The sequence below is a fragment of the Ranitomeya variabilis genome, chromosome 1, assembly GCF_051348905.1.
Source record: "Ranitomeya variabilis isolate aRanVar5 chromosome 1, aRanVar5.hap1, whole genome shotgun sequence".
NCBI classification, from domain to species: domain Eukaryota; kingdom Metazoa; phylum Chordata; class Amphibia; order Anura; family Dendrobatidae; genus Ranitomeya; species Ranitomeya variabilis.
The window spans coordinates 164557319-164585145 of NC_135232.1; the positions used below are offsets into that span (position 1 = coordinate 164557319).

The 27827-nt window shown below is 41.6% G+C and overlaps 1 protein-coding gene across 2 annotated transcripts in view; it reads right to left on the reverse strand.

Annotated features, from left to right (window-relative positions):
- Positions 1-1630: 1630 nt before the first annotated feature.
- EPB41L4A (erythrocyte membrane protein band 4.1 like 4A) overlaps positions 1631-27827 on the reverse strand; it is a 370057-nt gene continuing 343860 nt past the window's right edge. For both annotated transcript variants that reach the window (XM_077290345.1, XM_077290336.1), the window contains 6 exons: positions 19897-20016; positions 18112-18159; positions 14569-14637; positions 8857-8967; positions 2424-2502; positions 1631-2315 (listed from right to left, as the gene is read on the reverse strand). In XM_077290345.1, the coding sequence (XP_077146460.1) occupies positions 2196-2315; positions 2424-2502; positions 8857-8967; positions 14569-14637; positions 18112-18159; positions 19897-20016 (547 nt within the window). In that variant the 3' untranslated portion in view covers positions 1631-2195. The remainder of the gene's footprint in view (positions 2316-2423; positions 2503-8856; positions 8968-14568; positions 14638-18111; positions 18160-19896; positions 20017-27827) is intronic.

The window sequence follows — 27827 nt, forward strand, 5'->3', positions numbered from 1 at the left end:
GACTTTAGAAACCAAATAATATTAAAAAAAAGCAAAAAAATAAATAGGCTTTCTATGGCCCACAATTAGAGAGAGAGAGGTGGCACACCCAGGAGTCAAGACTGGCACACAAGCTGAAAGGGCAATATTACTCTCCCACTGTTTTTTTATGTATTTTTTTTTTTTTTACGGAGACTTTAGAAACCCAATAATATTAAAAAAAACAAAAAAATAAATAGGCTTTGTATGGCCCACTGAATGAGAGATGGCACACACAGGAGTGGCACACAAGCCCTGACTGAGGCCAATATTTTTCTCCCACTGATTGATGTAGTGTTTTTGTGTTGAGGTAGATTTTAGAACACAAATCAAGGAAAAAAATAAATAGGCTTTCTATGGCCCACTCAGTGAGAGATGGCACACACAGGGATGGCACTGTAGCAGAAATGTCAATCTTAATCTTCCACAAAAAAAAAAAAAAAAAAACAGGGACTGTCCTACAATTACTATCTCCCTGCAGTAATGTAAGCCAGGTATGGCAGGCAGCAATAGGAGTGGACTGATGCACAAATTAAGTAAAAAGTGTGGACAAACAAAAAAGATAGCTGTGCAGAAAGGAAGGAACAAGAGGATATGTGCTTTGAAAAAAGCAGTTGGTTTCCACAGTGGCGTACACACAGCAATACAGCTATCACGGAGCCTTCTAGGGCAGCCCAATGAGCTACAGCGCTGAGGAAAAAAAAAAAAAATGTAGCTTCCACTGTCCCTGCACACCGAAGGTGGTGTTGGACAGTGGAAATCGCTACAGCACAAGCGGTTTGGTGGTTAGTGGACCCTGCCTAACGCTCTCCCTGCTTCTGACGAAGCGGCAGCAACCTGTCCCTAAGCTCAGATCAGCAGCAGTAAGATGGCGGTCGGCGGGAACGCCCCTTTATAGCCCCTGTGACGCCGCAGACAGCAAGCCAATCACTGCAATGCCCTTCTCTAAGATGGTGGGGACCAGGACCTATGTCATCACGCTGCCCACACTCTGCGTTCACCTTCATTGGCTGAGAAATGGCGCTTTTCGCGTCATTAAAACGCGACTTTGGCGCGAAAGTCGCGTACCGCATGGCCGACAAGCACAGGGGTCGGATCGGGTTTCATGAGACGCCGACTTAGCCAAAAGTCGGCGACTTTTGAAAATGAACGACCCGTTTCGCTCAACCCTAGCCGCGGCAACTCGGACATAGTATTTGAGCACGCTAAAGACAAATAATTAGCACACGAGTGTGCTCAGATAACACCTTATCCCAGCACGTTCGCTCATCACTACTTGTGTGGCCTAAAAAAGAGGAAAACATTCCATATATTTAAGTAAAAATGAATAAGACACAATAGCGCCCCCTAGAAGGTTAATAACAGAATCACCTAGCTCCTGGCAGGGCAATCAGCACTGTGTAATAGAATGTCAAAATCTTGATCTTATTAATTCCATATATTTAGATTCTGGCTCAGATTTGGCAAATACTTGGCTTTGCCCTGTGCCAGGCATTGATTTGATATCCCTACTGTAGAAGGCATTGTTCTTACTGCTGCTCTTTTCTTGGAAATCTGTGGTTCCACATCTGGAGAATAAATACAAGTAGGGTTTTTTTTTGTTTGTGTTTTTAGATTTTATTCTTAAATACTTTAAAATTTTAATACTGCAAGAATAAAATAAATTCAAAATGTCCTCAAAATAAAAAAAACAAATTTACAAATAATGTTTCACTTGGTATACAAGCATCTATAGGCCAAATGCTCTTGAGCAACTAGAATCTAAGATTGTGCCAAACAAGTAGGTGTAACGTCAAATATTTCAACATTCGGGCAGCTAGAAATGATTGGCTTTCGTCATCACAGACCACATAACATGTATACAGGGTTCGTAACAATGGCACTAGAGCAGCATCTTTCATGTGGCGGTCACTTTAACATTGGCGGCTGATGTAGGAGACACAAGCTTTGTTCAGGTTTTCCTAAAACAGTCTAGAGTTTGGTGTCCACACCTTTCTATGGAAAGTGGTCACGTAACGCACAGGTAACAACTTTGCCATTATGATCACTGTGGTGCAGGCTCCAGCGATAACAAGAGCTGAAGAGATTTTCCATTTAGTCTGTCATGGAAGTGTAATTTATGGGGGTTCTTGGTCCATAGATCATCCTAACATAAGTACTACCATTTCCCACTGCTGTCAGGTTTCGGAGGTAAGGCGTGAGGTCTGTGCTGTTTTGATGTTTTTCAGACTGTGCTTTCCATCCCTGCCATGAGACACACCGGCTTCAGTCAGGCTATCCTTGGACCCGTTCCGTCTCTGGAACCAAAGTTAAGTTGCAAAATTAGACATCATCAACATAGATTTTGTTTTGAAGTACATAAAAACAATCTACAAATAAAAATAAAAGTGTGAATCATTATATACCTGTGAAGAAGGCCCAGTGACGCAATGGGTATCCGAGGCTCGTGTTACAATCAAGGGAGGCACAAGATCAGTTTTCACACTAAAAGAAATATACATATATCACTAGCTTAAGGAAAATGAAGAACAAGCTGGAGAACCCCACTAACATCCACAGAAGGCCTCTGTCAGACATCCGTTATCATCGGTCCAATCTCGGATCGCAATGCACAGACTGCCAGGACGTTTCCCGACCTGCTCAAGGAAGTCTCATAGAAACATATAAAGCTGTCACGCTTGGGTCGGAAGATGCACGGCCAGTCTTACATAGCAATCTGAGAACTAAATGATGATCAAAGACATCTGAAAGAGTCCTAAAGGAGAGCTCATCTGAAAGGAGTCTTTCAGCACAAAATTATTGTTGAATCCAAGTCCAGGTGCTCTGCGCACCCGTAGCGGTGCTAAATAGTTCCATGCACCTTCACAGATATATGTTTTCCATCTATTTCCACCCTCCACTCCTGTAAAGCCAGTGTTGTCAATCAAGGAAAAGAGGGCAGATATCGATGAAAAGCAAACAGGTGGGAAGGTGGATTGAACTGCTCAGCCACGTAAAGGATGCACCTAACCCTGAGCTTGGTTTGAGCAATCATTGTGTGCTATCAGACTCCTTGTAATTGTGGGATTTAAGGAAATCTAAATAAAGCTAAATGATTTTCCAATCTAAGTCTTGATGCTGCAATCATACTTTGCTCTTGTCATTTCACCAGTTACGTAAGTTAACTCCTCTGTCGCCAGACCTGTTTTGACAATAAAGGGGTTTTCTTTTTTCAGAAAAACCTGTCCCCTGGCTGCACTTTGTTTTTTAAAAAAAACAAACTGTCCTTTACTCGCCCTCCCAGGGTCCAGCATTGTGTCTCAGATGCTTCTCCCCATCTCTGCTACTGTTTGCAGTACTGCCGTCACATCTACAGCGCTGCAGCCAATGACTAAGCTCAGCTCCTCCTGAGTTGTGGGCAGAGGCCGCTCAGAGACGCTGAGCTCTGTTACTGGCCACAGTGCTGTTAACGTGAAATTAGTGCTGCAGACAATATCAGACACTGGTAAGCAGTGGTGAGTAAAGAAATATATTTTTTGTTAACTCTGGCTTAGTGGGAACACAACCCTGGCGTCCTTTCTATGTTTCCATTAACTAGTTTCTTCCCAGTGCACCAGTGCAAAGTGAATGAACAAATGAGAAATCTAAAATCGAATCAATATTGGTGTGTTACCTTCAAAACAACATCAAAGCATCAATTCTTCTAGGGACACTTGTACACAGTTTTTGAAGGCAGGGAGGTTGTTCCAAATATCTTTTAGAATTAAACTCAGATCTTCTGTGGAGGTAGGCTTGCAAAAATTCTTCTGTTTTGTTTTCATGTAAACCTAGACAAACTCAATGTTATTGAGATTAGGGCTCTGAGGGGCCACATCATTACTTTCAGGACTTCTTGTTCTCCCTTACACTTAATGAAATTGGCTGCAAGCTTGGGGTCATTGTTCTGCTGCAGAATAAATTTAAAGCCAATCACATGCATCCAAGTTGGTATTGCATGATGGATAAGTATCTAACTATATGTCCCAAATGCAGCCTTAAACTTGCAAAGAACCTCCAACATGCTTCCCTGTGTCCTGCAGACACTCATTACTGTACCACTTTTCAGTCCTTTGCTGAACAAACTGCTTTCTGCTACAGCTACAGTTGTGTGACAAAGTGTTTGCCCCCTTCCTGGTTTCCTATTCTTTTGCATGTTTGTCACACTTAAATGCTTCAGATCACCAAATAAATTTGAATATTAGCCAAAGCTAAACACAAGTAATCGCAAAATGCAGTTTTGAAGGTCTTTATTATTTAGAGAAAAAGAAATCCAAACCTACAGTGAAAAAATGATTGCCCCCCCCCTTAAAATATAAATGAACTGTGGTTTATCACATCTTTGGGAAAATTAGTTCAAATTCCCTAGCCACACACTGGTCTGAATACTGCCACACCTGTTCTCAATCAAGAAATCACTTCAATAGGATCTGCCTGACAAAGTGAAGTAGACCAAATACTCTTAAAAGCTAGACATTATGCCGCGATTCAAAGAAATTCTGAAACAAATTAAAAACAAAGTAACTGGGATCTATCAGTCTGGAAAATGTTATAAAGCCATTTTTAAAGATTTCAGACTCCAGTGAATAACATTGAGAGCCATTATACACAAATGGCAAAAACATGGAACAGTGGTGAACCTTCCCAGGAGTGGCCAGCCGACCAAAATTACCCTAAGGTAAAGTTAGAGGTAAAGGTAAGGTAGAGCCACAGCGTCAAACACGCAGCATCCAGATGTTACAGCATAGTGGAGGGGATTTCATGAAATCCCGTCTCCACTATGCATTAAAAGACGCATGCGGCACACCCGCGGAAACGGACATGCGGCGCGTCTTTTAGGAACGCAGCATTTCCTTACAGTGCAGAAACAACGCAAGGACAACGCAGGTGACCTGCCAGTGACCTCAGGTGCAGATTTGGTCAGGATTTTACCTGCATAAAATCCGGACCAAATCCTGATGCAATCCTGAACGTGGACACATACCCTAAGAGCACAGCAACGACTCATCCAAGAGGTCACAAAAGACCCTACAACAACATCTAAAAAACTGAAAGCCTCACTTGCCTCAGTTAAGGTCAGTCTTCATGACTCCACCATAAGAATCAGACTGGGCAAAAATTGCTTGGCAGAGTTCAAAGACGAAAACAACTGCTGAGCAATAAGAACATAAAGGCTTGTCTCAGTTTCGCCAGACAACATGTTGATGATCCTCAAGACTTTTGGGAGAATAGTCTGTGGACTGATGAGACAAAAGTTTAATTTTTTGGAATGTGCAATCACTTTTTCACAAAGGGCCCTGTAGGTTTGGATTTCTTTGTCCCTTAATAATAAAAACCTTCATTTAAAAACTGCATTTTGTGTTTACTTGTGTTATCTATAATATTTAAATTTATTTGGTGATTCAAAACATTTAACTGCGAAATCAGGAAGGGGAAAACACTTTTTGACACAACTGTAAATATTTCTCATTTTGACTAATCAGTCCAGAGCACCTGCTGCCATTTTTCTGCACCCCAGTTACCAAGTTTTTGTGCAAAGTTGAGTTGTTTGCATGTTGAAGTTATAGTTTTTGCCTGTAATTTTTACATGAAGATTTTACAAACAGCAGATGGGTGTAGCTGGATCTCACTGTTACTTTCAGTTCTGAGCTGATTGCACTGCTGGATATCTTCCCATTTCCACGAGAAGTAAACATGATGTGTCTTTCATCTGCTACTCTACGTTTCCTTGGCTGACCACTGCATATACAGTCTTCAACCTTCCCCTATTTCTTGGTGTTCTCAATGCTGAGAATATGGAAACTTACCCATCATGCAATATCTTTAGGGAGGCTACTAATTGGCTCCAATTGTATCCTGCAGCAGGACAATGACCCCAAATATACAGCCAATGTCATTAAAAACTAAGAAGAACAAAGAGTCCTAGAAGTCATTATATGATCCCCACATCATCAAGTCTGTTTGGGATTACATGAAGAGAAGGAAGGATTTGTGCAAGCCGCATATATTGAAGATCTGTGGTTAGTTCTCCAAGATGTTTGGAACAACTGAGTTCCTTAAAAAGCTGCACGCAACAGTATCTGAAAGAATTGATGCTGTTTCGAAGGCAAAGAGTGGTCATAAAGATACATAGATATCACATATTTGTGTGTGTGTGTGTGTGTGTGTGTGTGTGTGTGTGTGTGTGTGTGTATATATACACTCACTGGCCACTTTATTAGGTACACCTGTCCAACTTCTTGTTAACACTTAATTTCTAATCAGTCAATCACATGGCGGCAACTCAGTGCATTTAGGCATGTAGACATGGTCAAGACAATCTCCTGCAGTTCAAACTGAGCATCAGTATGGGGAAGAAAGGTGATTTGAGTGCCTTTGAACGTGGCATGGTTGTTGGTGCCAGAAGGGCTGGTCTGAGTATTTCAGAAACTGCTGATCTACTGGGATTTTCACGCACAACCATCTCTAGGGTTTACAGAGAATGGTCCGAAAAAGAAAAAAAATCCAGTGAGCGGCAGTTCTGTGGGCGGAAATGCCTTGTTGATGCCAGAGGTCAGAGGAGAATGGGCAGACTGGTTCGAGCTGATAGAAAGGCAACAGTGACTCAAATCGCCACCCGTTACAACCAAGGTAGGCCTAAGAGCATCTCTGAACGCACAGTGCGTCGAACTTTGAGGCAGATGGGCTACAGCAGCAGAAGACCACACCGGGTACCACTCCTTTCAGCTAAGAACAGGAAACTGAGGCTACAATTTGTACAAGCTCATCGAAATTGGACAGTAGAAGATTGGAAAAACGTTGCTTGGTCTGATGAGTCTCGATTTCTGCTGCGACATTCGGATGGTAGGGTCAGAATTTGGCAACATGAAAGCATGGATCCATCCTGCCTTGTATGGAGCATCTTTGGGATGTGCAGCCGACAAATCTGCGGCAACTGTGTGATGCCATCATGTCAATATGGACCAAAATCTCTGAGGAATGCTTCCAGCACCTTCTTGAATCTATGCCACGAAGAATTGAGGCAGTTCTGAAGGCAAAAGGGGTCCAACCCGTTACTAGCATGGTGTACCTAATAAAGTGGCCGGTGAGTGTATATATACACACACACACACACACACGCACAGACACACACACAGAGGAGTGTGCGATATCTATATATGCATATCTATATATTTCACATTTCTATAATGGGAAAATGGGGGTGTATCTTATAGATCGAATGTACCATACCGGCTGCAGTGGAGCGGGGTCCCAGGGTCCTTGTTGGCAGAGGCAATTGTAAGGCGATGCTGTAGGCCTCAGACTGGGAGGGGGCTCTGCCAACATTTTGTGAAAGCCCAGAACCCCCGCACTTTCACGGTTTACATTGTGGACTCCAGGAAAATGACCGCCGGGGGCGGCGCATGCACAGATGGAGATCTCGGCACCAACATTTTGGGAGACCACCAAACACCCGCAGCGTTTCACCTCTCAACACCCCTTCTTCTGAGCCTGGGGTCTGCAACATCGCCCCACTCCTGCCTCCGCAAGCAGCGACCCTGGGACCCTGCTCTACCGCAGCCGCCACCCCGTTTATTAAAAATTGTTTTTTTTTCTTCCCAAAATTTGGTTTGCGTCTTATAACAAGCAAAATACAGTATATATATATATATATATATATATATATATATATATATATATATATATGTATATATACAAAAAAATAAGCAGGCAGCACAAAGTACCGTATTTTCTGGCATATAAGACGACTTTTTAACCCCTAAAAATTGTCCCAAAAGTCGGGGGTCGTCTTATACGCCAGGTACGGCATGTGCAGGGTGCGATCCTGGATGTTCCCAGGGTCTGAAGGAGAGGAAACTCTCCTTCAGGCCCTGGGATCCATATTCATGTAAAAAATAAAGAATAAAAATAAAAAATATGGATATACTCACCCCTCCGAGAAGCCTGGCTGTCACCGCTGCAAGCGTCTGCCTCCGTTCCTAAGAATTACAGAGCGTGAAGGACCTTCGATGACGTCACGGTCAGGTGACCGGTCACATGAGTGGTCACGGACCAATCACAGGACCGTGACGTCATCGAGGGTCCTTCATGCTCTGCAACTCTTAGGAACGGAGGCAGACGCTTGCAGCGGTGACAGCCAGGCTTCTCGGAGGGGTGAGTATATCCATATTTTTTATTTTTATTCTTTATTTTTAACATGAATATGGATCCCAGGGCCTGAAGGAGAGTCTCCTCTCCTTCAGACCCTGGGAACCACACGCCATATAAGATGACTGGGCGTATAAGATGACCCCCGTCTTATACAGCGGGCATATCCCAAATTCCATATTTTATATGGAAAAGTTGGGGGTCGTCTTATACGCCCAGTCGTCTTATACACCAGAAAATACGGTAGGTATATAAAGAAAGTGAACAAACTTAATTTGTAATTTGTGTAAAAAAAATTTGCATAAGTGTCAAATTAAAAGTTTGTTCACCTTTTTCAATACTCCTACAGTGTGCTGCCTGCTCTTTTTGCATTTATATTATTAGGTTACTGGGCCGCATTCTGTCTTTGCATGTGCTGCCTCATGTTTTGATACAACACACACACGGTGAGGCAGCACAAGCAAAGAACGTGGGTGTGTGTATGTATATAATGTATACACATGCATGCACAGTAGAAAATACAACTCAGCCTCTTTCTAGATTTTACCGTACATATAAGATTACCCTAGATATTTCTATATTTTTCATGAATAAGAGTACTATGGATATTTATAAACTTATTTTGAGCTGGCTACTCACTACCAGCTTTATAACATTGGTGATTTCAGGACTTACTTGACTTCAGACAGAACTGATCTTTCACCATCAGAACACTGAGATCTCCTGTACTGACGAAAGCTTCGTGGGGAGTGAGAGTGCCGGATGCGTACGGGGTCACCTTGAGTCCTGGATAAACCAAATGGCCGTTATATACAGCACAACGGTCTTACTCACATTATCTATAGGTCAGCAATAGTTTGCATCCTCTAAGGGCGGCAGGGATGGAACTAGGAGGGACTGGGCCCCAGAGTTATGTTTTGAATTGCCGCCCACCCCACTAAATATCACTCTTAGGCCTCATTCAGATGTTGGGGGTTTTTTTTGTTTGTTTTTTTTTAAACACGACAAAAACGGACCGAGTCATCAGTTTTATGAGATTTTCATTGGCGTTTAATCAGAGTTTCATCTGAGTGTCATCACAGTTTATTCAGTTTTATCAGTTGTTTTCACTGATGAGAAAAAACAATTGTTTCTCAAACTTCTCCTTTCTATCAGTCAGTGACAAACTGACAGAGCGGTGACACTGTTAAAGCCTAGGGTGCCTCAGAACAAGGCTCCATAGGATTTGGATGATGGAAACGGGGAACATCGGGAGAAGCGCTGGACTACATCGGACCTTTTCTATAATAATTTAGTGAATGAGGGACAGTGTCTTGTTTTTATTTCTCTCTTTTTGTGTTTCTCAGGTTTGTGTTTGTGGACTACGACAGATTCCCTGGGCTATGTCGGACCTGCATGGTTTTTCTTTATTTTAAAATAAATTAGTGAACCAGGAAAAAAGTTGGGAACATTTTTTTTTGTTTTTAAAGTATTTTTGTGTGTGCTTTGTAATTTTTAGTACTGGGTTAGAAATGGGGGTGTCTGATAAGACACCTCTCCATTGTGGACACCAGGGCTTGATGCCAGCTGTGTTTTTGGACAATTCACAGCTGATATCAACCCCAAGCCCCACTAAAAACCAAGGCACCAGGGCAATCAGGAAGAGCAAAAGCGTAGCGTCTCTTGTGATGCGCCAATTCTGGGGCGGTTGATGGTTGGTATTTTTAGGCTGCTAGGAGCCCAATAGCCAAGGACCTTCCCAGCCGGATCATAGCAGCTCACAGCTGCCTGATTTACTTTTGCTGGTTTCATAAAATAGAGGGGACGTCACGTCATTTTTTTTATTTATTAATTTATTTACAAGGTTAAACAAGCCAAAAAAATGTAGAAAAAACTCCACATGAAAGGCCCTATAGGCTGCAATTTTAAAATATATAGGGAGTTGTGAAATTATATATCTATTTATAATCTGTTATATATGTAATATCTTTCTATCATATATCTAAATCTTTATACAAGATTGCTTTGTTATTTTTGTCAACTAGCTTTTAAATTTACATAAAGTATTATAGTATGTAAATGATGATGTTAAAAACGCATAGAATGTGGATTGCATACGCATTTCATACGGATCCAAGCCGAGAAAATAATCGCACGCTCGCATAGCACGCGCATGACAAAAGGTAAACTGTACGGATTCCACCTGTCCAACTTTTCTGGATGAGAATCTTACAGATGTATTATACGCTTGTGTGAGCGAACACTCAATCTGTACATTCAGAGAAACAATGGAGTGAAACTCTAGAATTAACACCTATACTATCCTTATGCGAGTCCCATAGATTGTCCCAAATCTTACATAGGGTATGCAAAATATACGAATATTTTATTTAAAATTGGAGCATGGACCACAGATACATGTCCAAGATACGGAATAGGAGGTGATCACTTAAATGATGTGGAAGTGTGTGACTATAGGAAGATACTGGATAGGGGTGACTTCCCTTGTAGAACAGGTTTTCGGGATTCAATTAAAATTGGAACCAAGGTTGTGTGTACTGGGGCTGTTGGGGGATGGCGTGGATTACAATTCTCCTTTGGCAACAAACATTTCTAGGGTGCTGTTCCAAGCTAAAAAGCGGTTAGCATTACATTGGTTTGACCAGGCTTCCCCAACAATAGAAGAACTGAAATCTAAAATAAATAATACTCTTTGCCTGGAAAGAGGAACATATATCAAAAGAAATTAGTTAAAATTTTATTTATAAAAAATATGGGAATAGTGTGACTACTCCAGAATTACTATACTAGATCGCTTGTCTATCTCTATATGGTATGAGTAACTGTCCGAACGCACATGTATATTTCCAAAAAGTCTTTATACATAAATGCGGATGCATCAATGTTGCTATAGTACTATTACTAGCATACAGTCATGGTTGAAAGTGTTGGCACCCTTGAAATTGTTCCAGAAAATGAAGTATTTCTTCTAGAAAACTAACACACATGTTTTGTTATAAACGTGTGTATTTCCTTTGTGTGTACTGTAACAACAGAAAAAAACAGAGAGAAAAATGCACATTGGACAGACAAAATTGTTGGCACCCTCAACTTCATATTTGGTCCCACACCCTTTAGAAAAATAACTGCTTCCTATAACCATCAACAAGCTTATTTCAACTCTCAACTGGAATTTTGGGCCTCTCCTCTTTTGCAAACTGCTCCAGTTCTCTCATATTTAAACGGTGTCTTCTCCCAACAGCAATTTTATGATCTCTCCACAGGTGTTCAATGGGATTTAGATCTAGACTCATTGCAGGCCACTTCAGAACTCTCCAGTGCTTCATTTCAGTCCAATTGTGGGTGCTTCTTAAAGTACGTATGTTTGGGGTCATTGTCTTGCTGGAAGACTCATGACCTAGGACGCAAACCCAGGTTTCTGAGATGGAGCACTACACTGCGACCCCAAATCCTATGGTAATCTTCAGCTTTCATGATGCCTTGCACGCAGTCAAGGCACCCAGTGCCAGAGTCAGCAAAACAACACCAAAAGATCTGAACTTCCACCACATTTGACTGTAGTTATGGTGTTATTTTCTTTATAGGTCTCATTCCGTTTTCCACAAACAGAATGATGTATACTTTACCAAAAAGCTTTATCTTGGTCTCATTTGTCCACAAGGCACTTTCCCAGAAGTATTTTAGCGTACTCAACTACATTTTGTCAAACTGAAGTCTAGTTTTTTATGTCTCTCTGTTAGCATTGGGGTCCTCCTTGGACTCCTGCCATAGCGTTTCAGTTCACTCAAATGTTGACGGATAGTTTGCGGTGACACGGGTGCTGCTTGAGCATGCAGGACAGCTTGATTTTCATTGGAACTTGATTGGAGCTACTTACCCACCATCCGTACTCTCCTGGGTTGCAACCTTTCATCAATTTTTCTCTGCCGTTCACAACAAGGGTAATTAACTACAGTACCAAAGGTACATCAGGATCTCTGGAGATGGACTTGTAACCTTCAGATTGTTGCTATTTTTTAACAATTTTGTTTCTCAAGTCCTGAGATAGTTCTCTTCTCTTCTATGTGTTCTCCAGGCTTAGTGTGGCACACACAAACACACAATGCAAAGATTGAGTCAACTTCTCCAATTTTTATCTGGTTTCAAGTGTGATTTTCATATTGTCCACACCTGTTACTTGCTACAGGTGAGTTTGAATGAGCATCACATGCTTGAAACAGAGTGCTTTATTCACAATTTTGGCAAGGTGCCAACAATTTTTTCAGCCCATATTGGGGGTTTTGTGTGAAATTATGCCCAAATTGCCTTTCTCTCTCTGTGTTTATGTGTTGTTCCACTACACACAAAGGTAATAAACATGTGTATAACAAACCATGTGTAATTACAATAATTTTCTGGGAGAAATACTTCATTTTCTGGAACAATTTAAAGGGCGCCAACACTTTCAGCCATGACTGCATATACCATATTTTTCAGACCATAAGATGCACTTTTTTCCCAAAAATTTTTGGAGGAAGATGGGAGTGCGTGTTATGGTCACAGTATACTTACAAATGTGGCGGCGGTCCCAATGCAGCCTCCCTTCCTAAGCTGGTGCGGTTGTAGGTGTGCTCTGTGGTGCGGTGGTATAGGGGCTCTGTGGTGTGGCGGCAGCGGGGCTCTGTGCTGCATGGGGGGTTCCGCTGGCATTTCGATGAAGCCCCCGCAGCTCCACTGCTGCAACGAGGTGGCATCCAGAAAGATGGCCCCCGGGGGCGGCGCAAGCTCAGATTCAAATCTTGCCACCGCACCAGCCTGGGATGGGATTTCTCGAAGGCCACCGCACCAGCCTGGACGACTGAACGACCCCTGTGACCACTCCTCTACCTTTGCTGATCCCTTCCCTGGTAAGCTGAATTGAGACTGTAAGGCCGGGATCACACACAGCGAGATACGGCCGAGTCTCGCAGGTTAAAACCAAGCTCTGGCACCGGCACTCCAGAGCGGAGCGTGTGGCCGCATAGCAATACATGGAGCCGCACACTCCGCTCTGGAGTACCGGTGCCAGAGCTTGTTTTTAACCTGCGAGACTCGGCCGTATCTCGCTGTAGTGTGACTCCGGCCTAAGACTGACCCCCATTTGACACATTATTTCTTTTTCTTCCCTATTTTCCTTCTGAAAATTTGGGGTGCGTCTTATGATCCGCCGAAAAGTACCTTTTACGAAGATATCTTGTTATTCCTTATAACATAATAGTCACAGATCTGATCAAGATAGCTGTCTAAATAGTGAAATGCTGGAATTGAATTTGTGTTTGAAAATTTTCTTTTCAAGCAATCACCTGCATATTTTGTATTGTTATCTATGTATGGAAAGTATAAAATGTTTGTGATTTGTATTTTATATTTCACAATAAAAAATGTGTACATTAGCCAGTAGTCTTCAGATTAGCAGAGTCTCAAAACTCAGATCACCCATCAAAGGTTTCCTCTCAACACAATTCCAGTCATAAAGGGTTTGAACACTTTTACAATTATTATATACAATAGACAGGAAAGCAACTTTGCAAGAAGTCTTGGTTTTTTGTGTGTCTTCAGCTTAAATGCAGGTCTCCATATTTACAGACTAAATTAACAGGCTGGGTGTATCCTGATCCTGCATCTTTTTTTGTGACTCTATTCTGCCTATTCTTCTCTTCTTGCTAACAGGACAGTCAATGGAAGAGAAGGCAGATTAAGGATATTGCATGATTGCAAGTTCACATTACACAGGGTTTGTTTACAGCCTGCAACCATGGAGACGCATGTGACTGCATTGCTGCTGTATACACAATAGTAGATTTTGTGGTTGGAACACTCCTGTCCATCTGCATTACACAGTTTCATATTCAGGTTTTGCTCTTGCAGTATAACTTTAAGGTTAAGTTCACACAGGGCGTTTTTGCTGCTTTTTTTATGCTAATTTTCAGCTGCTTTTTACAATACCAGCAAAGCCTACGAGATTTCAGAAATCTCATGCACACACATTGGTTTTTTGTGTGATCAGTATTTTGTGCTTTGCTGCGTTTTTTGGACATAGAGCATGTCACTTTCAGCATTTTTGCTGCGTTTTTTCACCCATTGTTTTGAATGGGTGTTGAAAAAACCGCAGCAAAAACGCAGGTATCATTATTTGCTGCGTTTTTGCTGCTGAAAATCCAAGGACATTAGCATGGACAAAGAGAAAAAAAATGCACCAAATATGCAACCAAAAACGCCCCTAAACCTTCGTTTTTGACGCAGCTTCTTTCCTGCCAAGAAGATCAGGTTTTGCTGCAGAAAAAAAAAGCAACAAAAACGCCCTGTGTGAACTTACCCTAAGAGGCCTTCAGCTTGCAGCAAGGGTGCATTTAAGATTAATTAACTTACTCTATCTTCATGTACGGAATTTCCTTTAATTGTTCTGCGGATAAACCTGACGGGTCGACCAGTTCCTTCCTGAAAAAGAACAATTTCCAGATCTGAATATCTGCGTACTTACATATAAAGATATCTAGTGCACGACTGATAATTGTAACTAATGACATACATGCAGATTGAGAGCACAGCTGATGGACTTTGCCATAAGTCTCACATTTTACCAGTAGCTTTTGATGGCACTGGTAGCTTCGTCCTTTACTTTCTGTATGCGGTAGAACAGTAATGGACTGGTTTTTATTCTGCGGCCATCATCAGCACCTCTACTTTCTGACTATTTTTCCCATTAGAGTAGACACTGCGGTTGATAAATTGGAAGCTTACATTAAAGCATTTGTTTCTTAAAGTCAAATGAGGCAGGTCAAGCAATAATTTTATTCTAGGCAGAAATCGCAACCAGCAATATTTTATTTTCACTCACTTATATGGCGCCATTAATTCCACAGTGTGTTACAGATATTATAATCACTGTCCCCATTGGACCTCACATCTATGTTCCCTATCAGTATGTGTTTGGAATGTGGGAGGAAAGCAGAGAACCTGGCAGGAAACCAACGCAAACACGGGGAAAACCTACAAACTCCTTGCAGCAACAGTGCTAACCAATGAGCCACCCAATATGGCTGTGTAAAAACCCCATTCAGACGTCCATACATTTTCTCATATGTGGGAAAAAAATAATTTTCATTAGTGTGCTAGATCAGATTTTCATCAGTGTTTCATCAGTGTCTGTTTTTACCATCACTGATTTTCTCGTCTGAAAAAAAAAACTTTGCAAAGCTTCTCATACCCATTGCAATGTTAAAAATCCATGCGTTGCCTTGATTTCCAAAATACTTGACCCATAATACTTGTATGCGTGATTTTCATCTGTGACTTGCATCTTGTCCCCGTGACAAAAAACCCCACAGAAAATGAACTGTACCATAAAATTATAAGTGTTACGTGTTTTATCAGTGATAAGCGTGGAAAGAACACGCAGATTAAAAGAAGTATGACTAGACGAGACCATAGTGAGACAACCCCTTTAATAAACTGCTTCTGTATTACTATGCTGGCAGTAGATTTGGGACACATTAGATCTAGCTGGTATAGGGGTCAGGAACTTTCCAGGTTTGAAGTTAAAACTGAGAAATATCGGATACCAGTTTAATAGTGTGTGACATCATCACCTTGTCCGTGGCACCGTGGCTTGTAAGCTACAGTGGCTTGTGAAAATATTCACCCCCTTGGCATTTTTTGTGTTTTGCTACCTCACAACCTGGAATTTCACTGGTCTTTTTGAGAGTTTGCATCAGTTCATGTAAAGAACATACCTACAACTGTGAACATTTGATCTTTCTTGTGACTCAAACAACAAATAGGAAACATAAATGAAAACTTCAGTGTACATAACTATTCACCCCTATAAAGTCAGTACTTTGTAGAGCCTCCTTTTGCAATTACAGCTGCAAGTCATTTTCGATAAGTCTCTATCAGCTTTCCACATCTTGCCATTGGGATTTTTACCCATTCCTAAAGGCAAAACTGCTCCAGGTCCTTTAAGTTAGATGGTTTCCCCTGGTGAACAGCAATCTTCAAGTCTAACCATAGATTCTCAATTGGATTAAGATCTGGGCTTTAATTAGGCCTCTGCAAAACATTTACACGTTTCCCCTTAAACCACTCCAGTGTATAAAACGATGACCCAAAGTATGCTTTGGGTCACTATCTTGCTGGAAGGTGAACCTCCATCCCAGTCTCAAATCACTGACAGACTGAAACTGGTTTTGCTTAAGAATATCCCTGTATTTCACACCATCCATCTTCCCCTTGACTTGGACCATTTTCCCTGTCCCTGCTGCCATAAAACATCCCCACAGCATGATGCTCCCACCACCAAGTTTCACTGTGGGGATGGTGTTCTTGGGGTGATGAGCTGTCTTGGTTTGGCCACAGACATAATGTTTACCTTGGTGGCTATAAAGTTCAATTTTGGTCTCATCAGACCACCTTCTTTCATATATTTGGAGAGTCTCTCACATGTCTTCTGGCAAACTCAAAATGAGTCTTACAATTTTTCTGTAATAAAGGCTTTTTTCTGGTCACTATTCCATAAAGGCCACCTCTATGGAGTGTACATCTTCGGGTCTGTGCACACATTGCGGATTTGGCTGCGGATCCGCAGCGGATTTTACGCTGCGGATTCGCAGCAGTTTTCCATGCGTTGTACAGTACCATGTAAACCTATGAAAAACCAAATCCGCAGTGCACATGCTGCGGAAAATACCGTGCGGAAACGCTGCAGTTTATTTTTTGCAGCATGTTGATTCTTTGTGCGGATTCCGCAGCGGTTTACACCTGCTTCATAATTGGAATTCGCAGGTGTGAAAACGCATGTGAAATCCGCACAAAAAACGCAGTAAATCCGCAGGTAAGACGCAGGGCGATTTACCTGCGGATTTTTCAGAATCTGCGCGGAAAAATCCGCACACGAATCTGCAACGTGTGCACATACCCTTATTGTGGTCGTGTGGACAGAAAGGAAAGGTGACTAAACATGTGACTTATGAAGGTAATTGCTTGCACCAGAAATGTTTAAGAGACTTCATAGCAAAACTCGTGAATAAATATGCACATGCCAATTTTAGGTTATTTCATCCCATAAATTTAATTTATGCCTATATTTTTCTCACTTCGCTAACTTAGACTATTTAGTGCTGATGCATTACACACAAATTGGATCACAAAAATATTTAAACATAGATTGTAATGTTGCAAAATAGGAAAAAAGCCAAAGGAGGTTATAATAGTTTCGCAAGACACTGTAAATTCAACCAGCAGAGATCAATACCAATCCTACCTTAGGAAATGCTGGTTACAGTGGTTATAGCACCCAGAACAAACCCATTATTATGTTCTATCAAAACCACTAATGTCACTAGCCTCTGATGTATGTCACCACAGCATCATTATCACTGGACATACTGGTTTTAGTGGGAATGAACAAAAGAAAACATACATTCAAGGAGAGGAGAAATAAAAACTAAGTAGTTCCACCTAGTAGAAGGATGTCGGAATAACATTGCACGGCTGAAATGGCAGTACATGGACCTCCAGGCCAGCTCCCTCTACTAGGTGGTGCTGCCAAGACAGTTTTCTTTCCTTCCTGGAGAGAGCTAATTTGCATGTTTTTTCCTAATGAAGTGTTATCTATAAGACCGCAAAGTCACCTAGTATTCCTATAGAAAGCAAGACCCCAAAAGAAGCAATGAAAGAAGTGATAAGATGGTGTTTTATGGTCTAATGTGTGAGGAATGAGACTTTATACAAGGGGGCTGTTACTGAGGATAAGCATTTGATGATGGGTAATAAGGAGTATAAAGGGGGGCTTTTATTTCTTGAACGTCTATTTGTCCCACAATAATATTAGCAGGTTTTTTAGAATACAATATTTTTTTGTGTTTAAAACACCAGAAACCTTCTGCCATACAAGAGGAAATGGTGAAATCTTACTGAATATGTTTCCACAGTTCTTCTTTCGCTTGGACATCTGGGCTTCTCCTGACAAAAAAGAAAGAAAAAACAAACAAACAATGAATTACTTAGGATTTATATACCGGCAGATCTGTTGTTCGTTTTATGCCATAGTGATCCGATAGATCAGAGATTTACAAGTTATATAAATCTCTTGTAGCAAAGCAACACGTGGAAATAAACAACTTCTGATCAGAGAAATCGGCTTCTTTCTCCTCCTGGACTGATCGTTCATTCTATTCAGTGGTGAAATCTGTATTCAGTGAAGACAGGTTTTCCCATTACTGAGATAGGAGATGGCAGTTAGTGCTTATAAAGTTCTATGTAGAGATGAAGAGAGGAGCTAGAGGCCGACACTGACATTCTGCTGCAAGTTCTCCTGAAAGTTACACTTTCTACATTCACTTCTTGTTTAGTGTTCCATTAAGACAGTTAACAATCATCACCTATCTCTACAGTTTCCATTAGATCTGTATCAGCTCTTTATAAAAATCAGAGACGCAGAAAGTCTATTATTACATTTGTTGTTAATGTGTTGTGTTAAAGCCCAACTAGAATTAAAGGGGTTGTTCACAATTAGTAAATTAATTTCTCCACTTGAAAGTTATTATAAAGAAACAAACCGCGCTGTACTTGCTTCTCCCGAGTACACTAGTGAGTCTCCACTTATGCTCCCAGTGTCTGGCCTTGGATGTGGCGCTGACGTCATGTCCATAGCCCACCAGTGCACCGAGCGGCTCTGACGGGGGTGTCCTGTCTGCAACAGCAAAGCTGCTGATCTCACTGTCGACGTGATGTCATTGCCACATCCAACGCCAAACATTTGACACAACCAGTGGACCTGGGGAATGTGAGTACAGAGCGGATTGTTTCTCTACAATAACTTGCAGCCGGGTTCCCATAAAAGGGAACAACCCCTTTAAGAATACTTAAGAATACTCCCTTTAAGCACCACTCTAGTGTTTAATTCTTCGTTTACCTCTGGAGTAGTGTCACTAATCTAAGTTCCCTAACCCTGGTATTATACTCACAAGCCGCCATCTTCTTCTGTTATCGCTGCCCTTCCGGTTCTTCTGCAGGTTGTGACCTGCCAGATCGCTCCAGTGTTTGCTAGGTGAGCGGGAAGTCACTACTCAATGTAAGGCCACGTTCACACGATCAATATTTGGTCAGTATTTTACCTCAGTATTTGTAACCAAGACCAGGAGAGGAACAATCAGAGGAAAAGTATAATAGAAACATATGCACCACTTCTGTATCTATCACCCACTCCTGGTTTTAGCTACCAAATACTGACAGAAAATACTGACCGTATGAAGGTGGCCTACATCTGTAAGAGCCAGAACGAGGTTCTTATAGACTTACGTTGATGGCTTCTGATCATTACCTCCGACTTCTGGTCAGTCAGAAATTGTGGTTAGAATATTGCAGGATCAGGACAAGAGCGGTGCCAGGAAGAGCAGAAGATGGCGGCTGGCGAGTATAATACTAGGATCAGGGAACTTACATTAGTGGCACCACTCCAGAGCTGAAATAATAAAACCGCTGGAGCAGCGCATTCATTGCTGATAATAAAACCCTCCTACTAGCCCCCATGATAGGCAGATTTATTTATTGGTCTAAGGATAAAAACTCTTTGCTCAAATATCACTGAGCAATGGAGCACGCAGTCTCACTCAGAAAGAAATGCAGTTACTCAGGTTCGGTGAATGAGTAAAATGGATCCGGACCTACAAACAAACTGTACACTTATACTTAACATACGATCGAGACCGATGTCTTGACTTCCGGAAATTCGGGTCGCCCTGGTTCTTCTCTTTCTGTCTCCTTAATACAGCTTCCCACTGCGGAGCAGAATCCACCATGTCATTTTCCTGCCGTAACCTGCAATAAATGAATTCTGTATGTTTCCACTGAAGCGAGTGCAATCATGGGACGAATGCTTTTGCTACTAGGTCATTTTGCCGCAGTGCTTGTTTTAGAGAATTGCATCAGGGTCTAAAGAAATGAAAGTCGGACTTGTGAATTACAGGGGAAACACTGAGTCTTAGTAAGAAACAACAGGAAACACTGGAAAACATCCATGTTAGAAACATTTGGCTTATATAGAAAAGGCCTATATTCTACAGAAAGGTTTGCTCTGCATATTTCTGGTTATTTAGGTCTTAATTAATATTAATAAATAATAGTCATTAACAGCTGAAGCAGTAATATACACAGCCATACGTGCAGTATAGTTTATTATAGTCCATGTTGGGCTTGTGTGTCCCCAATAGAAGCCAATGGAACCTCAAAAAACATGAGACTGGGATTTACGCATCATACAGCTATATGGACACAAAAAGAGATGCATCTAAGGGTGCATCAAAATTAAAGAGGTCGTCAGGGTAAAAATGTAGTTAAATGTGCTTAAAGGGGTTGTCCCTTAAAATACTTTTTATTTAATAAATCTTGGAATAATAATAAGTTGCATAATTAGATGTGATAATCTTATAACTGCCCCTGCTATGTACTGTGATATTTGCTGTGTCCGACCATGTAGAGCTGCTCCAGTTCTTGCTCGGTACATACCACAGGAGAAGCACAATTCACTTATACCACTATACCGAAAACACAGCAGGGGCACACAGCTGGCTCTTTCTGTGAGGTAACACATTTCCCTGCCTGTTTTATCACAGGAGCAAGTGTTTCTGCAATTTCTCCAGCCCCCTGAGCTCATTATAAATCAAGTCAGTGACATAGATGTTCCTGGTGGCCGCTGAGCTTATATGTCACTGACTTGATTTATAACTAGCCCAGGAGGGTGGAGACGCAGCAGAATCAGTAGCTGCTGTGTCATCTGTATACATTCTTATTCTTCCTTCCCTGGCCAGGAGCTGCGATATGTGCCGACCATGAACTGGAGTAGCTCTACATGGTCAGACAAAGCCAATAAGACTGTACATATCAAGGGTGATCCCTTAAAGGAGTGTATACTTTTTTTTAATAATTATATGAAAAATTTTTAAACAAGTAAAATTTAATATTTTAACATTTAGGTTTCTATCATTTGTTTCTTCAGACACGTGGGACTTACAAGACACACATACGGCAGCTCAAGGCCATAGGAGACTGTGATCGGTGTCCAACCACATCTCCTATACTGTAGCTACCTCCGCTGTGAACTCTCCATGCCCACCACACTGGATCCAGGTGCCATCTTACCGTAGCCCAGCGCTGTGCGCTGAGCTACAGTTCCCCTTTATCACCGCTACTTGCAGCAGTGACAGGAGGTTCAGGTATCAGGCAGCAGCAGTGAGAACAGGCCTCTTGGTATTTTACTAGTATGTCAGAATACTGACCTGTTTTTACTGTTGGAAGAAGTTACCTACTTTGATCAGTGCTGCGGTGGTGACTTCTTCCAGCAGTGAGAACAGATCGGTAATCTGCCATTAGCCGTATAGCACCAGGCTGCCGACGTGTTCTCGCAGTCAGTTTTCAGGCCTGTAATAATCACACTGCTGTGCACAGAACACCGACTGAGCTCTGCTATGTCAGTGTAAAGAAGCAATTACTTTGCCAATGGTTACAGTGCTCTCAGCACATTCACCTTTAATGTGCAGGGTGCAGTAGCCAGTGACAAAGACATTTCTTCTGATGAGCACTGGAGGCACAGCAGTAAAGCATCATTCGGACATCACCATATATCACTGGTGTCTGAATGAGGCTTTACACTGATTGAGCAGAGCTGAATCAGTGTGCAGAGGTGCAGTAGAAAAGCAAGTAAAAAGTTTTAAAAAAAATGTGAATTCCCCCTTCATTCATTAAAAATAAAGAAATTCATATAAAAATAAATCATCAGTTGCTTCATTTGTCCGGCCTAAATATAAAATTAATTAACCATTAAAGTAAATGCCTTTAACAGAAAAATAATTAACCAAAATTATTTTTGGTTCACCCCACTTCCCCAAAAGAATGATGCCACAAACCATGCCAAGTTTGGTACCACGGTAATCACACTGACCTGGAGAATCATGATGACAAGTCAATTTTATCAAACAATGAATGGCGTTAATAAAACCCACTAAAAAAAATGGAGGAATTGCGCTTATTCACTGCTTCTTTATATTGCACTGTGGGGATGGGGCGCCATTTAAATTTTTGTTTCAGTTGCAAAAAAGCCAGAAGCAGCCCTGACAGCCATCCTGAGTGACTATGGCCACATGTCAGCATCACATTGCAGTCACCACTGTGATCCCAAACTTTATCCTCCCCCCTCCTCCTGCCAACACCCGCCCACATTTACTGCAGTCATAAAGCGAGCTAGCACTAGGTTTTCATGACAAATGTCAGCCGCTGCTCCCTTTAGTGTTTATAGATTGAAAATATCAAAACCTTTTATATAATTTTTCATATTGTACACTATTTAAAATATATAAACACTGTATATATTTTTTCTATTATTGTTTCTTAAATTAAAACATTAATACGTTACATTTTTTCAATTGTTGATTTTTTTTCATCATTAGAAATCGGATTCTTTAAATGCACCATGAGACTATACAGGGAGCTATCATATCGTGACCAGGGTGTTGTGTATAGTTTGGGTAATAACTTTGGCCACGTGCTTTTATTATCTGAATGTGAGACTCAAGCCAAAAAGCCAGACTCATCATGGCTCAGGGGAGATGATGAACAGTGACGGGTGATTTTTGTCAAGCGATCAGATTGGGTCTTGAAATACAGAATTGTTCTACTCCTGTGCATACTCATGTAAAGGTCAGTTCTCACAGTTTAATCCAAGGGTACATTTGGGGATCAGCATGTGGCAGGGTAAACATCAGCCACAGCAGGAGATAAAAGTGACAGGACCCAGCAGGAGCTATTCACCAGGACAAGCAATCCAGAGATCTATAATGACATTAATGTATCCAATTGCACATGTGAGTTCACACAACTACAACTTGGGATGACAACCTCCTGCTGTGACCATGAAAGATTAAAGAGAATTCTGACTTTGTGCCAAAATACAACCGGCTTTTTCCTCTCCGCCTATTCTCTGCTGCTTTATTCTCTGGAAAGAGGGCAAAGTGAAAGAAAGCAGAAATATATGGGAATCATCTTATCAAGGTTGTTCCCAAATTACACAGCCTAATTATCTGCCAGTGCAGTGACTTTGGCCAACCTGTAAACCCAGGCACAATTTTTTTCTCATTGCAAAAAAACAAAGCTATTTAAATTAAACTGGAGTGTGGAGGACCAAAGCCTAAATGGCCCCCATGTGACACTATGATACTCCGGCAGCGCCTGCTGAAGAGAAAATTGATTTCTGGTTACAGCTTTTCTTGGTCTTATTTTAAAAGGAATCTGTCACCAGTTTATTTTTGCTACCCCATCTGAGAGCAGCTTAATGTACGGGCTGAAACGACTGATTCCAGTGATGTCTCCCTTACTAAACTGCTGTAGATTGGGTAAATTCCCTGCTTTCTCTGCTGCAGTGGTGGGGCGGGGTTATACAGAGCTCATGAATATGGAGGACTATGTGGTAGCTTGTTTAATAGTCCTCTACTGATAATCTCCTGCTGATAAGGCCTCATTCACACATCAGTATTTCATCAGTATTTGCCTGCCAAAATTAGAAAGGTCTCCAAACTACGGAACAGCTGTCAGTCTTTCAATTATAGTTTTTCTCTGTTAGTTCCACTAATGTTTTTGGTAACAAACACCGATTCAAAACACTGATGTCTGTCTGAAGCCTAAAATGGTGATTTTATCAAAGCTGCACCAAGAAGTCCAGTAAGTGACACATCGCTGGAATCCGGGTCTGTCTCTACATTACGCAGCTCTCAGATTAGCTGGCAAGAAACAGCTGATTGCTGTGTACACTTGTACCTGGTTAGCAAACTGCCAATCATTGGTGAGAACAAGGTCACACAGATTAGCTGGACTGCCTGGCACACCACACCTAGTCCTGCAATGATAATCTCCAGCAGATTAACACTGATTGTATTGAAACTACAGCAAACAGTTGGTGATACATCACTGGTATCAGGGTTTGTGCCCCTACATTATGCTGGTCTCAGAATAAATATACCAATGAATCTCAACTGACCGAAATTATTTATTCATTAAGGTCACCATAAAGCACAGGGGTAAATATATCACCAAAAAGAAGAAAGAAATGTGCCAGGAACACATGCGGGTGGGGGGTATTGGGACAAAAAATCTCAAGAAACAGCAAGCACGGATGTTGATCAGTGATTTGCGTTAATAAACAATGAGGCTGCAGAACGCACGAAAAACTGATAAAAATCGAGCGATCAAGTACTGATCAGCACTCGGCGGCAGCAGGGGCTGCTTATGACTGTGAGATAGAAATAGACTCCTCCACATTGAAACTGCAACACCAAGAAGGAAAAGTCATTGAACTGTGGAAACCACAGGATCATGTTAACAATATGAAAATAATGAAAAACAAAATGTTCAAAACATCCCGATTCATTCAGCCATTGGGTATGATCACCACACGCCGATACACACACTTACATGCTTTACCGACCAATGACTTCCCAGATGTGCTCGATGGGCGACAAGTCGGGGGATGCTGCAGCCCTTTGTAGCACATTTAGGCCACACAGGCTGCTCAGAGTAGTACGAGGAACATCCGGCTTGGGGTTGTTGTATTGAAAAATTAGCTCCTGGGACACTTTGGAGAAATGGCCTTACCCCTGGATCCCTGACAAAATCAATGTAATGCCAAGATGTTGGTGCACCTGAAAGGCTACCATACATTATGCCACCCCACACCATAATACACTGAGTAGGACTAGTATAAATGTTCCCTCGTGAAGGCAGAGGCATGTGGTCTTCAGACCTATCACTGCGTCTAAGACAAAAGCGGGCCTCATCACTAAAGAGATTAGACATCCATTCCAGCCTCCATTACCTTCTTGCTCTGCACCCTAACCTCCTTTAGGAGTGCTGGTATGAGGTCAATGGATCACCTTTATGTGGGAACGACACACCAGTCATGCTCCAATATTATAGCGTGGGGTGGCATAATGTACTGTATCCGGACCCCTTTAGTCTTTATTTCAGGTACACTAATAGATCGGAGTTACATTGATTTGGTTGTGTAACCAGTTGTACAGACATCTCTTTAAAGGGTCACAAAAGATATTTTAAACACAACAAAACCAGGCAGTGTGTTGCTCGTACTACTGTGAGCAGCTTGCATGGACTAAATGTGTTGCCATGACCTGCAGTGTATCTGCATTTGGCTTCTATTGAGCACATCTAGGACTTCATTGGTCGGCAATTGCAAAGGGAGCGGTCAGCAGTGGATCTTGATTATTTATGTGTCCAAGTGTATTGGGAGTGGCTGAACATTCCTCAGATAACCATTAGTAACCTCATTGATAGCAGCCAAGGTGAGTAAGCCGGTGTATTTCTGCATGTGGCGCTCATAATTGATGCTGAATAAATCAAGAGGTTTTGAAAATATTGTCTCCATTTTTTTCATCCCTTACATATCATTACATAACATGTCTCTCAATCCTGTAATTTACATAACTCCATGACTTTCCTTCTTACAGTTACAATACCATTGTTGAGGAGTGCAGATAAAAGGAGCAAGACCTCCTGTTTTCTCATAAAATCTAGTTTCCGATCTTTTTGTAACTAACCTCATGAAAAATCAACAGAGATTCAGCCTGCTGTTGTGGAAACAAATGATAAAAGTGCCATATATTGATCAGAAACAGCTATATCTCATGACATGATGTCTTAAACTGGAAAGACAAGATATTTGGAATATCTTATCAGAAAAAAAACCAACACTCTGGTAGCTCTAAACATTTATTGAGAAACTAGATGGTGGCCCGATTCTAACGCATCGGGTAATCTAGAATATGTATGTATGTATGTGCTATATACTATGTGGCTGCTATATACATACATACATACATATTGTAGAATACCCGATGTGTTAATACAGGCCACGCAATATATAACAGTGGCCACGCAGTATATAACACAGCCCAAACAGTATATAACACAGCCCACGTAGTATATAACACAGCCCACGCAGTATATAACACAGGCGACGTAGTATATAACACTGGCCACGTAATATATAGCACAGCCCACATAGTATCTAACACTGGCCAGGTAGTATATAGCAGCCACGCGGTATATAACATAGCCCACGCAGTATTTAGCAGTGTGGGCACCATATCCCTGTTTAAAAAAATTATTAAAATAAAAAATAGTTATATACTCACTCGCCGGTATCCAGCGAAGCCCTCGCGATGTGCGCGCGGCTGCCACCATCTTCCGTTCCCAGGATGCATTACGAAATTACCCACATGACTTAGCGATCTCGCGAGATCGCTAAGTCTTCTGGGTAATTTCGCAATGCATCTCTGGGAACGGAAGATGGTGGCAGCCGCGTGCGGCTCGGCGGACTACGGAGGGTGAGAATAGCAGGTTTTTTGTTTTTTTATTATTTTTAACATTACATCTTTTTACTATTGATGCTGCATAGGCAGCATCAATAGTAAAACGTTGGGGACACACAGCGTTAATAGCAGCGATAACGGAGTGTGTTACCCGCGGCATAACACGGTCCGTTACCGCTGGCATTAACACTGTGTGAGCGGTGACTGGAGGGGAGTATGCGGGCGCCGGGCACTGACTGCAGGGGTGTAGGGAGGGACTAATCGGACTGTGCCCATCGCTGATTGGTCGCGGCAGCCATGACAGGCAGCTGGCGAGACCAATCAGCGACGCGGGATTTCCGTTACGGAAGTTGCGGACAGAAAGACAGAAGTACCCCTTAGACAATTATATATGTATATATAGAGATTAATTAGCACGGAATATTGAACCTAAGGTATTCTTTTATTTATTTTAATCACTTATGTAGCGCCATTAATTCCACAGCGCTTTACAGACATTATTGGCACTATCCCCATAGGAAATCTAGATTGTGAGCCCCAATCAGTATGTGTTTGGAGTGTGAGAGGAAACTGAAGTACCTGGAGGAAACCCATAAAACTCAGGAAAAACATACAAACTCCATGCAGATGTTGTCCTTGGTGGGATTTGAACACAGAACTAGAGACGAGCAAATATTTCAATATTTGGTTTTGGATTACGATCGCGGTATTTGCAATATTCCCCAAACATAGCCGAACGCCATTGGAGTCAATGGGAGTACAGATGAGCGAATATGTTTGGAAATGATCGTCAAACACAAATTTGGCATGAATATAGTACAAATATGGCACGGATATGGCAAATTTGGATTTTTTTGAACATATTCTTTCATCTCTACCCAGGACACCAGCGGTGCAAATCAACAATGCTAACCACTGAGCCCTGTGCTATATTTATAGAGCTTTACTGATAATTGCATTACTGTGTCATCAGTCCTCATTTATAAAAGAAGGAATCCTAGATGAGAAGCAATGGATGCCATGTAGCTAAAGTAGAGCAATGCTTCATTCATTTTTATAACAGGATTATTACATAGTGTTCACATAACTTGTAGACACCAGTCCTCCGCTTGGGAACGCTTAGCCTTGTTAGACGACTTGGTGGAGTAGCGGCAATAACATCGCACTACTGATTACTGTTCCTAATGTTGTAGACAACTTGGCAGATAATCATACAATAAATCAGTAAAGTTTCTGCATACAACACGTTAATATAAG